The 12,694-nt window shown below is 50.8% G+C and overlaps 1 protein-coding gene across 1 annotated transcript; it reads right to left on the bottom strand.

The window, feature by feature from the left end:
- Positions 1-6,331: 6,331 nt before the first annotated feature.
- On the bottom strand, positions 6,332-10,113 carry SMIM23 (small integral membrane protein 23). The gene is made up of 4 exons (XM_005879435.1): positions 10,024-10,113; positions 7,042-7,093; positions 6,777-6,841; positions 6,332-6,544 (listed from the first exon to the last, which is right to left on the bottom strand). Exons 1-4 carry the CDS (start codon positions 10,111-10,113, stop codon positions 6,332-6,334), a joined length of 420 nt encoding a protein of 139 aa, XP_005879497.1.
- Between the last annotated feature and the right edge of the window lie 2,581 nt (positions 10,114-12,694).

Raw genomic sequence — 12,694 nt, 5'->3', positions numbered from 1 at the left:
CCTTCCCCATGCGATTGTCTGTGTCCATGAGTTATGCATATATGTTCTTTGGTTAATTTCTTCCCGTGCCATTCCCTCCTCTCCCCTGTGAGATCTGTCAGTCTGCTCCGGGCACTCACACCTCTGGACCTGTTTTGTCCATCAGTTTATTTTGTTCTTTAGATTCCACGTATGAGTGAGATCATATGCTATTTGTCTTTCTCTCACTGGCTTATTTCGCTTAGCACAATAGTCTCCAGGTCCCTCCACGCTGTCTCAGAGGGTAAGAGATCCTTCTTTATTACAGCTGCATGGTATTCCATTGTGTAAACGTACCACAGCTTTTTAATCCACTCATCTACGGAAGGGCACCTGGGCTGTGTCCAGATCTCAGCTATTGTCAGTAGTGCTGCTATGCACATAGGGGTGCACACATTCCTTCTGATGGGTGTTTCTGGTCTCTTAGGATATATTCCCAGAGGTGGGGTCGCTGGGTGAAACGGCGGTTCCATTTTTAATCTGTGGATTGTTACTATTGATACTTTAGCAAAGTACCTGTATTCCTAGCCCCTGTTTCCCCTGTTCTGGAAACAGCACCCTGACTTCCCCAGGAACCACTCCTCCCTCCTCAGTGCGTGCTTGGGGTTCTCCCTGGCGAGAGGGTTGGGGCGTGAGCATCCCCCTTGAGCCGTGTCCCCTCAGATGCGAGGACGAGCTCAGAAGTGGGCGTGGGGTCTCACCTGAGAGCCGCCAGCTCCACGGGGCGGGAGGACCCGGGGGCTTCCTCTGGGAGCTGAGAGGAAAGGACCTCGTCTGGAGCTCCCGCAGCCGCCTGGGCACCTCAGTGGGGACAGCCTGCTTGAGAGGGGCAGCCCTGGGGCCAGCAGAGCTGAGAGAGGGAGAGTGGGAGCCTAGGCCCAGCGGCCCTGGATGTACTAGTACCTGGGCCTGGGTCGGTCTGGATCTGCCTGGACTTTCCTGTTTCCTCCCTTTTGTGGGCGTCCACTAGTGTTCTAAGCACCTGCTTACCACCATTAATATCCCAGCCGCCGCTCACAGGAGGGGGTGCAGCCCATACAATGGGGGGGTTTGCGGGGACCGAGGCTCTAGGGGGAAACCGAGGCTCTAGGGAGGACGTGATTTGGCCAAAGCATGCAGGTGACCCCGGTCCTTTCTGCTGAGGGCCCAGCCCCTCCGCTGAGAAGGCTGCACGGTGTCTGCGTAAAGGTCTGGTCTCCTCGCTCCCTGCCCTCAGACAGGGACGTGTTCATCGCCTCGTGGGCATGGCGCCTGGGAAGGGGGTGGCTTCCCGGAGTGGCGGCTCCTGGGCTCCAGCCCTCACCCCCCTCGATTATCCTCCTGACAGCCAGTCTGAACCAAGTTGGATGTGGGGCATTTCATAATTTTTGTTGAACAAATTTGTGGATTAAGGGAACAAATTAAATCCACATTTTTATTTGACACCATCAAACATATGACACACAGACTGGAAATGGACCTTCCGTCCTGGTCTTGGAATCATTTCACTGGAGCCCGAATCTCTGCTTCTCAAGGGTATTTTTTAAATATATTTTTATTGATTTCAGAGAGGGAGGGAGGGAGGGGGAGAGATAGAGACATCAATGATGAGAGAGAATCATTGATCAGCTGCCTCCTGCACGCCCCCTCCTACATGCCTGCAACTGGGGCATGTGCCCTTGACTGGAATCAGTCCACAGGCTGATGCTCTATCCACTGAGCCAAACCGGCGAGGTCTCAAGGGTATTTTTAAAAATCAGATTCACACAAAGGCCTTTGGGAAGGAAGCCTGCTCCCTCTCACCTGGGACCTGTGTTTAGGCTGGGCCACAGCTCCCATAACTGAGATGTGAGTCTAGTGGGAAGGCCCCTCTCTGCACCCACCCACCATTCATCCCTCTTCGGTTCCCCCCACGATTTCCCCTGGCCATAGCTTAGTTTAAGTTCCAGCCTTTTTCTATAACTGAACTAGCAGCTTTCCATATTAGTGCCAACTTAAGCACCCTATCACTTCTCTGCACTCTTAGGTCGGCCAGTCAATCTACAGCTCGCTTGGCAATTAGTGAGGTGCCTCTGGCACTTGGCCCAATGCCTCGTAGAACAATGCGGACATTTCATTTTCCCGTCCTCGCTCCTGGGCTTCCCGGTAGAAAGACAGGCTCTATGTGGACAGGGAGCTTCTACTGCTCTCTCCATCTGTACCGACACGTAGCTGCATGCAATGGATATTTACTGTCTTACAAACTTAATTGGAATGTGATTACTTAACAATAAATACAATGAGAATTTCTTGAGAGAGAGAAGACGTTATCTTGGCTGGGCTTCGTGGAGGCGAGGCTGTAAAGACCGCTGGTCATTGACGCCAAATAGCCTGGGTTTGCATCCTGGATCTTCACTTATTGAGTATACTAGAGGCCTAGTGCACGAAATTTGTGCACGGGGTGGGGGGTCCCTCAGCCCGGCCTGCACCCTCTCCAATCCGGGACCCCTTGGGGGATGTCCGACTAGTAATCCGGCACCATTGGCTCCTAACTGCTTGCCTGCCTGCCTGCCTGATCACCCCTAACCACTCTATCTGCCTGCCTGATTGCCCCCAACTGCCTCTGCTTGCTGGCCTGGTTGCCCCCTAACTGGTCCCCTGCCGACCTGGTTACCCCCTAACTGCTGCCTGCCAACCTGGTCGCCCTTAACTGCCCCCCTGCTGGCCTGGCCGCCCCCTAACTGCTCACCTGCTGGCCTGGCTGACCCCTAGCTGCTCTCCCCTGCCAGCCTGATCGCCCCTAACCACCTCTGCCTCAGCCCCTGCCCCTGTGGCTTTGTCCAGAAGGAAGTCAGACATCCGGAAGATGTCTGGTCGACCTGGTCTAATTAGCATATTACCCTTTTATTAGTACAGTTGAGCTTAACACTGATGCAAATCCCTCCAAGCCTCAGTTTCCCCCTCTGTAAACTGGAAACGACAATAGCACTTGACCAAGCCCTGGAAACAGGAACACAGGGAGCTTTCTCTAAACAATGCAGCTGTTTCCGTGGCCACACTTTCAGGATTTCTTCCCACTAATCCTTATATTCTTAAGAAGTGCACATGGCTAATACACAGGCGGTCTTTCCTGAATCCAGTTTTTGTCTAGATGATCACATTCTCATCTTTAGCTCATGGGTTATCTGAACGACTGTCCCCCCCCCCACCCCCCTGCATTCTATAAGTTGAAGGAACAGAAAGGAAGCTGACCCCAAGCAATACAACAAAATAAAATGCAGAGTGCATCAGTGTTCACCAAGGAGCCTGCGGGAGCATTCGCAAGGCTGCCAAATAGATCTATTAATTAAAAGGGAGAGAAAACCATCAATTAAAATTAATGAAAAGTTATTGTTTGCGATGCTGACCTCATGCTCCAGGTGCCTGAAACATTAGATAATGAGTAGGCGTGACATTTCTCCAGCTGGCCCCTCGCCCCTCGACAAGACCAGGCCTGTCTCCTCCATCTGGCCCTCCTGGGTTACTTGGGTCCGGACCTGAATCATGGCTCAGGTTCCTCTCCTCTGAAAGGAGGGGAAGTTCTGAGGCCTGGGAAGCCACTCTGGGGACCCTTCTCTTCAGCCCCACCCATCAGCACCCGCTCACCGCGCTGTCGGACGGCGTCCTGCTTCTCCCGCTCTGTCCGGCTCCGCGCCTCCATGTGCCCCGAAGGCTGCAGCGGCTGGGCACGTGGTCGCCTCGGTTCCCTCTTACACGTGTCCTTCTCTGAAATGGCCTTGTCTTGACTTTTCCACTTGTTTTTTGTTTCCCCATCAGCCTGTAAACTTCTTGTCCACCAGTGGCTGCACATGCATGGCCCCATCAGTATCTCTCTTTTTTTTTTTTACTTTAGATTTTTAAATATTGTTTTAAAAATTTAAAGTAAAAAAAGTATTACATATGTCCCCTTTCTTTCCCCATTGGCCCCTTCCAGCCCGCCCCCTGCCCCAGGCCTTCACCATCCTACTGTCTGTGTCCGTGGGCCATGCATATATGCCTACAAGTTTTTTGGTTGGTCACTGCCCACCCATCCACCCTCCCCTGCCTTCCCTTTGAGGCTCTGCAGTCTGTTCTATGCAACTATGTCTCTGGATCTATTTTGTTTATCCGTTTATTTTGTTCATTAGATTCCACATATGAGTGAGGTCATGTGATACTTGTCTTTCTCTGACTGGCTTATGTCACTTAGCATAATACTCTCCAGGTCCCTCCATGCGGTCTCAAAAGGTAAGAGCTCCTCCTCTTTTCCTGCTGCATAGTATTCCACGGCGTGAATGTGCCACGGCTTTTTTATCCACTCGTCTGCTGCCCATCAGTATCTCTTGCTGGACAGGAGGGAGCCGGTGTTGCCTTCTCGAGGAGAAGTCGTTCCTCTCTAGAAAGAAATCCACTCTGTGGATACGAAAGGGGGTGCCCCTGGGCGAACATTTTGCTAACGTCACTCAAGCGACAACAGGCTTCACAGTTATGAGAGGTCGTCCTCCTCCTCCTCCGAGTGGCGTTGTGTCTTTCACACCCAGCCTGCTGGGCTGACTGCGCCGCTGTGGGGTCTCCAGTGGTCCAGGAGTTGTGTTCAGCCTTTGAATGTGTATCTCACACAATTCTGCGTCCTGGAAGCAGGAGGAGATGGGCAGACACACAAAGGGGAGCAGAGGCCAGGCAGCGGCCAGTCCAGGAGAAGGCGGGACGCGGGGGGCAGCTGCCGGATTGGTGCTGCGAGGGCGCCTGGAGCCCCTCGTGGGTGCCTGGGACTCTCCTGTTCCCGCCTCCATCATCCCAGGCCATGGGACGCTCTGCTTTCCATGAGATGCTGGCTCCCTTGTTAGGCCACAAGGACCCTCATGGCCTGAGCCACCAGGAGGGGCTGGCTGTGCTGATGGGCTCACAGAGCAGTGAAACAAGAGTAACTGGCGTCCGGGGTCGGGGCCACACCACCATGGGCTGTCCCTGTGTGGGGGCCGCCGGGTGGCGTCCGACAGCCCTCAGGGCATTTACTCCTGGGCTCAAGGCTCTGCTCGTACCCACTGGAGCAGTTGCCCTCCTCAAGGATCCAGGCTTTAGCTTCTTTTTTAAATGTAGCCCCTAGTTTATTTGTTATTTTATTAAAAATCTTTATTGTTGCCCTGGCCGGCTTGGCTCAGTGGATAGAGCGTCAGCCTGCGGATTGAAGGGTCCCAGGTTCGATTCCGGCCAAGGGCACATGCCTGGGTTGTGGGCTTGATCCCCAGTGGGGGTGCGTGCAGGAGGCAGCCAATCAATGATTCTCTCTCATCATCTTTGTTTCTATCTCTCTCTCCTTCTCCCTTCTTCTCTGAAATCAATAAAGAAATATATTTTTAAAAAATAAAAAATAAAAATCTTTATTGTTCAAGGTATTACATATGTCCCCTTTTTTCTCCTATTGAGCCTGTATAGTCCTCCCTCTCCCTCCCCCATTCCCAGGCCTCCACCACCCTATTGTCTGTGTCCATGGGTTATGTATATATGCCTGCAAGTTTTTTGGTTGATCTCTTACCTCCCACCCCCCCAGCCCCTACCCCCGCCTTCCATCTGAGATTTGACAGTTGTGCCCCCTGGTTTTTATATACATTTTATAAAAATATCTATATACCCTGGCTGGGGTGGCTCAGTTGGTTGGGCGTTGTCCCTTGCACTGAAAGGTTGCTGGTGCAATTCCTGATCAGGGCACATGCCCAGGTTGTGGGCTAGATCCCCAGTAGGGGGCATGCAGGGGGCAGCCGATCGATGTTCCGATCTCACATCTATGTTTCCCTCCCTCTCTCTCCCTTGCTCTTCCTCTCTCTAATTAGTTGAAAAACCATTTAAAAGAAATCTATAGCTGTATTTTATATGTAATATAAAATATATACACATATGTAATGTAGTATCTAAATATAATATGAACACATGTATACTACTGGCTGCTTACTCTGTGCCAGACGTACTATAGCTATACATGTTTGATCCCCACTGTTACCCTGTGAGGCAGCTTGTCTCCCTGGCTCTCACTAATGAGGCAATTTGTCTGAGGTGTTAAGGAATTTGGCACAAAGTCACAGGTAAGTGGGAGAGACGGCTCCTGGCCCGGGGCTGGCTCTGAAGGAGGGAGGACAGCTCAGCAGAGCCCCGGGTCCTCCTGGTGGTGTTAGCGGTCAGGAAGCAGCAGCACCAACAGCATCTTAGAGTCCCAACTATTCTATTTTTTTTTTGCCCGCCTTGAACTTCAGGGATCACAGCTTAGCCCTACTCAGGGGAGCCCCTGGCCAGCCTTTCCCCTGTCTCCTTGGCCTCCCGCCCGGGTCCCAGCCCTGGCCCCTCACAAACGGTTTCTGAAGGAGGAGCAGGATTCCTCGGGGGGCCCCTCGCCCAAAAGGACATCCAGCCACTCTTCCAGGTCCCGCACCAGCTGCTCCAGCTCTCGCACCTCTTTCTCCAGCTTTTCCAGGAAAACTTGCAAGTTCTCCTTCAACCAAGTCCTGACGACCTTTAATGGCTCTTTTGAGGGATCCTTGGTCTGGTGTTCAAACCCCTGAAAGGCAGACACCAAAATTACATCTGGAGCTTTTCCACATAGACTCCTTTGCCACTGGTTTCAAAAAGTCCCCTGAGCCTTTGCAGGTGCTACTCCTTCTGCTTGGAATACCCTTCCCCATTGTCTCCAGCTCCTACTTATCCTTCAAGACCCAGCTTGCTCCAGGAAGCCTTCCCAGATTTCCTCAGCCAAGCTTGTCCTCCCTTCAGGACCTTCCTGAGTATGTTACCTGGGAAGCCACAGGATTCTGGTAGTCACATTCTCTGATCCTTTCTGACATCTCCCAACTTCTTCCTGAAACGGGCACAGACACACCTCTTCACAAGGGCCAACGAATGGCAGTTGACATAAACGTGGTTGGTCCCCCCAGTGGGATGAAGGCTGGTGGGAGAAGGCAAGCGCCAAGACCGCCTTGGCATGCGGCCATCTCCAGAACACCCCTCACGACTCTGTGTGGCCTCGACTTCTCCTTCCTCAGATTGCAGAAGGCTCACCTGATATCCCCGAGCTCACGTACAGCACCAAGACCAGCAGCGCCAACAGCGTCTGCGGGCAAGAGGAGGAGGGGGCAGGTAAATTGCTGGGGGGCAGATGGGCACCTGCTTCTCTCGGAGAACCGGGCATGGGGCAGCGATAAGATTGTCTTTCGAGCTTAACGTTTCCCTAGTTACCTAAGTCACATGCTCACTCCAGAACCCCCAAGCATTGCAGAAACAGCGTGGCAACTAACCGGCACTTCACTGCTGCTTTCCCTCTCTCCTCGCTGCTGAGAATGAAGGCCCGCTTCTGTTCTCATTCCTCGCCTCACTTTTACATCTTTTGTTTGAAAGGATCTTCAAACGAAATCCACTTTATCATGGTGTAGTTTACAGGCAATACAATGCATACATTTTAATATATATATTTATCCATTTCAGAGAGGAAGGGAGAGGGAGAGAGAGATAGAAACATCAATGATGAGAGAATCATTGATGGGCTGCCTTCTTCACACCCCACACTGGGGATGGAGCCCGCAACCTGGGCATGTGCCCTGACCGGAAATTGAACCGTGACCTCCAGTTCATGAGCCGATGCCCAGCCACTGAGCCACACTGGCCAGGCTAAAACGCACACCTTTTAAATGTGCAGTTTTGACAAATGTCTATACCTGTGGACTTCCACCACAATCAAGATAAAGAGCATTTCCATCGTTCTAGAACGTTCCTTTATGCCTTTTTGCAGTCAGCTCCCTCCTTCCCCCTGGCACAGGGATTCAGACATACCTGCTTTCACTGGCAGTGAGACTGACGGTGTCAGGGGCAAGCAGACGTGGACGGGGGATTGAGGCGGACAGTGTGGACTGACATCGAATCTTCCTCAAACTCATCAGATGCGGACGGAGCCAGATTTGGTCTGACTTGAAACCGTACCAGTATATTTCTTACGTACTCGAGTTCGTGAGGCAAGACTTAGCCCCGCCACCACAACAAAGGAGACAAAAGATTGGCCTAAGTTGCCTCTCCCCTGGGTAGTTTTCTTTGTATAGACCAGCAGCTATATTCTTGTTATTAACTTCAAAACGAAAAATAAATTACAACGGGCTGAGCCTCGCAGACCCGCTGATGAGTGATAGCAGCCAGACACAAAGGTGCGCACTGATTTCATCCCCATGAAATCCTCGCATACGCACAACTCATCGGCGATGAAAGACATCAGAATCCCGGCTGGTGGGGTGGGGCGCTGGCTGGGCGGGGGCTTACGGAGCCATCCGGGTACCAGAATGTTCTGTAGCTTGATCTGGTGGTGGCTGCCCGCGTGGGTACACCCAGTGTGAGAGTCATTGCTCTGGACACTTACAATGAGGTGCTTTTTCTCTTCTCCACAGTATCCCCTGGGAATCTTTTAATGTAAAACGCTTAGCACCGCCCCATTCTTTAAACTGTCTGGTGAGCGGTCTGAATGCTCTTCCATCTCTTCAACCTCCGACCTTACAGGTTGACTGTTTCCCATCCGCATGCTCGCTGCTCAGTTTTTATTTTATGTCCCGTGGACGCAAAGGTGGGGAGGTGAGGAGGGCTGGGCCTAGAAGTACATTTTAGACTTTCTCTTTGTGATGTCCTGGGCTGGGCCAACTCGTTTCTTCTCTCTGAGCCTCAGTTTCTTTATCTGTAGAATGGGTTTGAAATGTACCTCTTTCAAAAAGGAGGGGCGGGACTCTGATGTGGGAAAGGCCATGGTAAACAGAATTAAGCCGGTTGCCTTGCTGTGGGACTTCTCAGAGCCTCCGTTATGTGGATGAGCCGCGTAAATCCCTAACCACAGGACTCTTCTAATGATTCTTCTACAAGGAGCATTCCGAGGCTTTGGTATCCGTGGGACACTTCTTAGGAAGAGCCGCAGTGTGAGGGACCCCTCAAATCCCATCTTGCCGCGAGGCCCCGCATTCAGGAGGTACTGGCACGCGTATGTTAAGTGAGCAGATCTTTTGAAGACATGTATAGATCGGTCACCCATCGCACTGTTTAAAACCTCTCAGTGGTTTCTTATTGATCTCAGAATAGAACCCACCCCTCCCATGGTGTGGGAGGCCCAGCTGCCCTCCCCAGCCTCCGTCCTAGCCCTCCTCACCTCTCCACCTGGGAGGCCGTGGAGTGCAGTGTAACCCTTGCTAAGGGTCTGGAGTCACATAGACTTGACTTCAAACCCCAGCATATCCTGGCTGTATGGCCTTTTTGCCTTTCTGAGCCTCAGTTTACCCATCTGTGAGTGAGATCCACAACAGCTACCTCTCAGGAATGTTATAAAACGTCACGAAAGAGAGAGGAGGTGGAAGCACCAGGCTGTGGACAGTGAGTGTTTCCATTTTGACAAAAATCCCAGGTGAGGTTTGAATTTCAGTCCTAAGAACTAATGCTCCTAGAGCTCTCCAATTCAGGCATATTATTCTATTTATTTCAGTTCGTTCATTCATTCATTCAGCACCAAACACCATTCTAGGCACTAGGGATATAGCAGGACACTAAACAAAACCCCCTTGCCCTAGACAGTTTGGCTCAGTGGATAGAGTGTCGGCCTGTGGACTGAAGGGTCTCGGGTTCAGCTCTGGTCAAGGGCACATACCTTAGTTGGAGGCAATCAATTGATGTGTCTCTCTCACATCGATGTTTCTCTCTCTCTCTGTCTCTCCTCCTTCCTTCCACTCTCTCTAAAAATCAATCTTAAACTGAAATTTTAAACTGAAAAAATATCCTCGGGTGAGGATTAACAGCAGCAGCCACAACAAAGACCCCAGCGCTTCCCGAGCATACCCTCTGCCGGCAGTGCTGGGATTAGGCAAGAGCGCTAGTAACGGGAAGGATTGCGTGAGCCCCCGTGCTGTGTTCCACCGGCTCAGGCTCCAGGCAGAGCTGAGCTGACAGCCTGCGCCTGACGCCGAGGGCCTGACAGTGTGTCTGGGCCCAGATGGGGGGAGAGCGGGTGCACCGGCCTGGCCTCACCTGCTTCTTGTCCTCACAGCGACTGCCCCTTCTGTGGTCGAGCCGCTCGGCTGCCACTCGCCCTCCGCCATCCACCTGTTGGGTCACCATGGCCTCTGCTCAGGCTGCCTGGGTGGAGCAAGGTCCCCGCACCTGACAGCCGACGGGCACCCCCAGTGTCCTCTGCTCACCAGGCATCCGTCCCTCAAGCCATGAGGTCTGATGTCACAGAAGGGGGGGGGCAGCGAGGCCCCACCCTTGTCACCATCCTGATGTTTAGCCCGGTCCCTCACTTTTTCTTCATATAAATGTAAAAAAATAACAAACAAAAACGCCAGGAAGAAATACATCAGAAGATTATATTTCAGGGTGATGCTTTTTCTGATCTTTTCCCCTCTATACTTGCAAGTTTTTAATAAAATACGCGTTATTAAATACAAAACAATAAAAAGCTTTTTTAAACTGAAATTTTTATGGATATAATTTTAGATTCATGTCAGCAGTGAGAAAAAATAGAGATCTCGTGCGCCCTTCACTCACTTCCCCCCAAGGGCAGCATTGCCGCGTACAGGGTCACAACCAGGATGTGGATGCCGACATAACCTATTCACCTGGCTCAGATCTGTTTTACCGATCCTCGAGCGGGTGTGTGCGCCTTTAATTCCAAATAATGCTCAGGCTGCCTGGGTGGAGCAAGGTCCCCGCACCTGACAGCCGACGGGCACCCCCAGTGTCCTCTGCTCACGTGGGTAGGTCTGTGTATTCACCACTACAGTCCAGATCCAGAGTTCCAAAACCGGAGGTCCCATGTTGCCTGTCATACCTGCCCCCTCCCTCCGGCGCCCTCCCCCACGGCGCCCAACTCCTGGCAACCACTGATCTGTCCTCCATTTCTGAAATGTTATCTTTTCAAATATGTCACATCAGTGGAATCAAATAGCACGTGACCTTTGGAGGTTGGCTTTTTTGTAGTTAGGATTCCCTGGAGATCCGGGCATCAGTCGTCTGCACCTCCTCGTTGCCTCGTGGTACTCCATGGCGTGCGGGACCGCAGTTTGTTGAGCTCTTCGCTCTCTGGTGGACACCTGGCTGTTTCCAGGTTGGGGCTCTTATGGATAAAGCTGATAGGGACAGACTTATACAGGACTTTGCGTGAACCGAAGCTTCCGTTTCTCTGGAATGCCTAAGAGGGCGATTGCTGGGTTGTTTCTCCCAGGTAACTGCCTGGGAGTTTGGTAAGAAACGGTCAGTTTTCCAGAACGGCTCTACCGTTTTACATGTCCCTCAGCAGCACAGGCGTGATCTGGTTTCTGCTCATCCTCAACGGCACTTGGTGTTCTCGTTGGTTCTTATTTTAGGCGTTTTGACAGGTGAATAGTGGCATCTCGTTGTGGTTTTAGTTGGCATCTCCCCGAGAGCTAAGGATGTTGACCATCTTTTCATGTGCTTCGTCACCACCTGCAGCTCCTCTTCTGTGCCGATTCTGTTTATGTCTCCTGCCCATTTTCTAATTGGATTAGTTTGTTTTTTTATGACAGAGTTTTGTGAGTCCTTTATCCTTTTGGGGATATGAGCTTTGTAAATATTTCCTCTCTGCCCGAAGCTTGTCTCTTCATCCTCTTCATGTGGACTTTTGCAAAGAAAAGTTTTCATTTTGAGGAGGTCCAGTTTATCCATTTTTTTCTTTTATGTGGGGTGTGTGTGTTTGAAGTCTAAGAACTTTGTGCCTCGCCCTAGAAACAGAAGATTTTCCTCCTATCTTAAAAAAGAGAGTTTTTTGCTTTACACTTTACAGTCCAGTCCATGATCTATTAGGAGTTAATTTTTGAATCAAAGGTCTTTTTTCTTTGCTGATAGATGTCTAGTTGCTCCAGCACCTTTTGTTGAAAACCCTGTCCCTCCTCTTTTGAATTGCTTTCGCACCGTTGTCAAACTGAGCATATTTGTGTGGGTTTATTGAATGGGTACTCGACTCTGTTAGTTGATCTGTGTATTGATCCCTGCACCAATAGTAACGCATGATCTTGATATCGAGTAGAGTGATTTCTCCCTAGATTGTTTTAGAACTTCTCGGGCCCATTCCTTTCCCAATTCCTTTCCAAACTTCAGACTACGGTGCCTGTGCCTGCAGAAAACCTCGCCGCCTGGGATTGCGATAGGAGCTGCATTAAACCCACAGGTCACTTTGGGGAAATTTGACATCTGTACTATGTGTGTCTTCCACTCCGTGGACACACTATGCCTCTGCAATGGTTCAGTTCCTCTTTGTTTTTTAAATCAGCATGTTGTAATTTTCAGCAATACAGCTCCTACTTGTTTTGGTAAGTGTATAATGGGTATTTAATTGCCTTTGGATTTCCCTCATAGTTTAAAAGTCCCCGTCTAACAAACAATTTTCATGGGTTTAAAAATCAATACTTTTTATGAGTTAATTATCTCAAAGATATGCATCACAGTCTCTGATTATCTTTATTTATTGAGCATCTACCAGGCTAGGCATCTCACTGGTTTATGTACCACACCTTCTCTGGGCCTGTGGTCGGCAAACAGTGGCTCACGAGCCTCATGCGGCTCTTTGGCCCCTTCAATGTGGCTCTTCCACAAAATACCATGTGCGGGTGCGCACGTACAGTGCAATTTTTTTTATATATATATATTTTATTGATTTTTTTACAGAGAGGAAGGGAGAGGG

This window comes from Myotis brandtii, unplaced genomic scaffold (assembly GCF_000412655.1).
Source record: "Myotis brandtii unplaced genomic scaffold, ASM41265v1 scaffold6, whole genome shotgun sequence".
NCBI lineage: Eukaryota > Metazoa > Chordata > Mammalia > Chiroptera > Vespertilionidae > Myotis > Myotis brandtii.
This window is presented reverse-complemented; position numbering and strand designations above follow the sequence as displayed.

Coding starts and splice junctions, on each gene's coding strand:
- SMIM23 (XM_005879435.1), bottom strand. CDS start 10,113: ATGGTGACCCAACAGGTGGATGGCGGAGGGCGAGTGGCAGCCGAGCGG. Junction 7,094..10,023: donor GCTGTGAGGACAAGAAGCAG/GTGAGGCCAGGC, acceptor TCTTGCCCGCAG/ACGCTGTTGGCGCTGCTGGT. Junction 6,545..6,776: donor AGAATCCTGTGGCTTCCCAG/GTAACATACTCA, acceptor TCTGCCTTTCAG/GGGTTTGAACACCAGACCAA.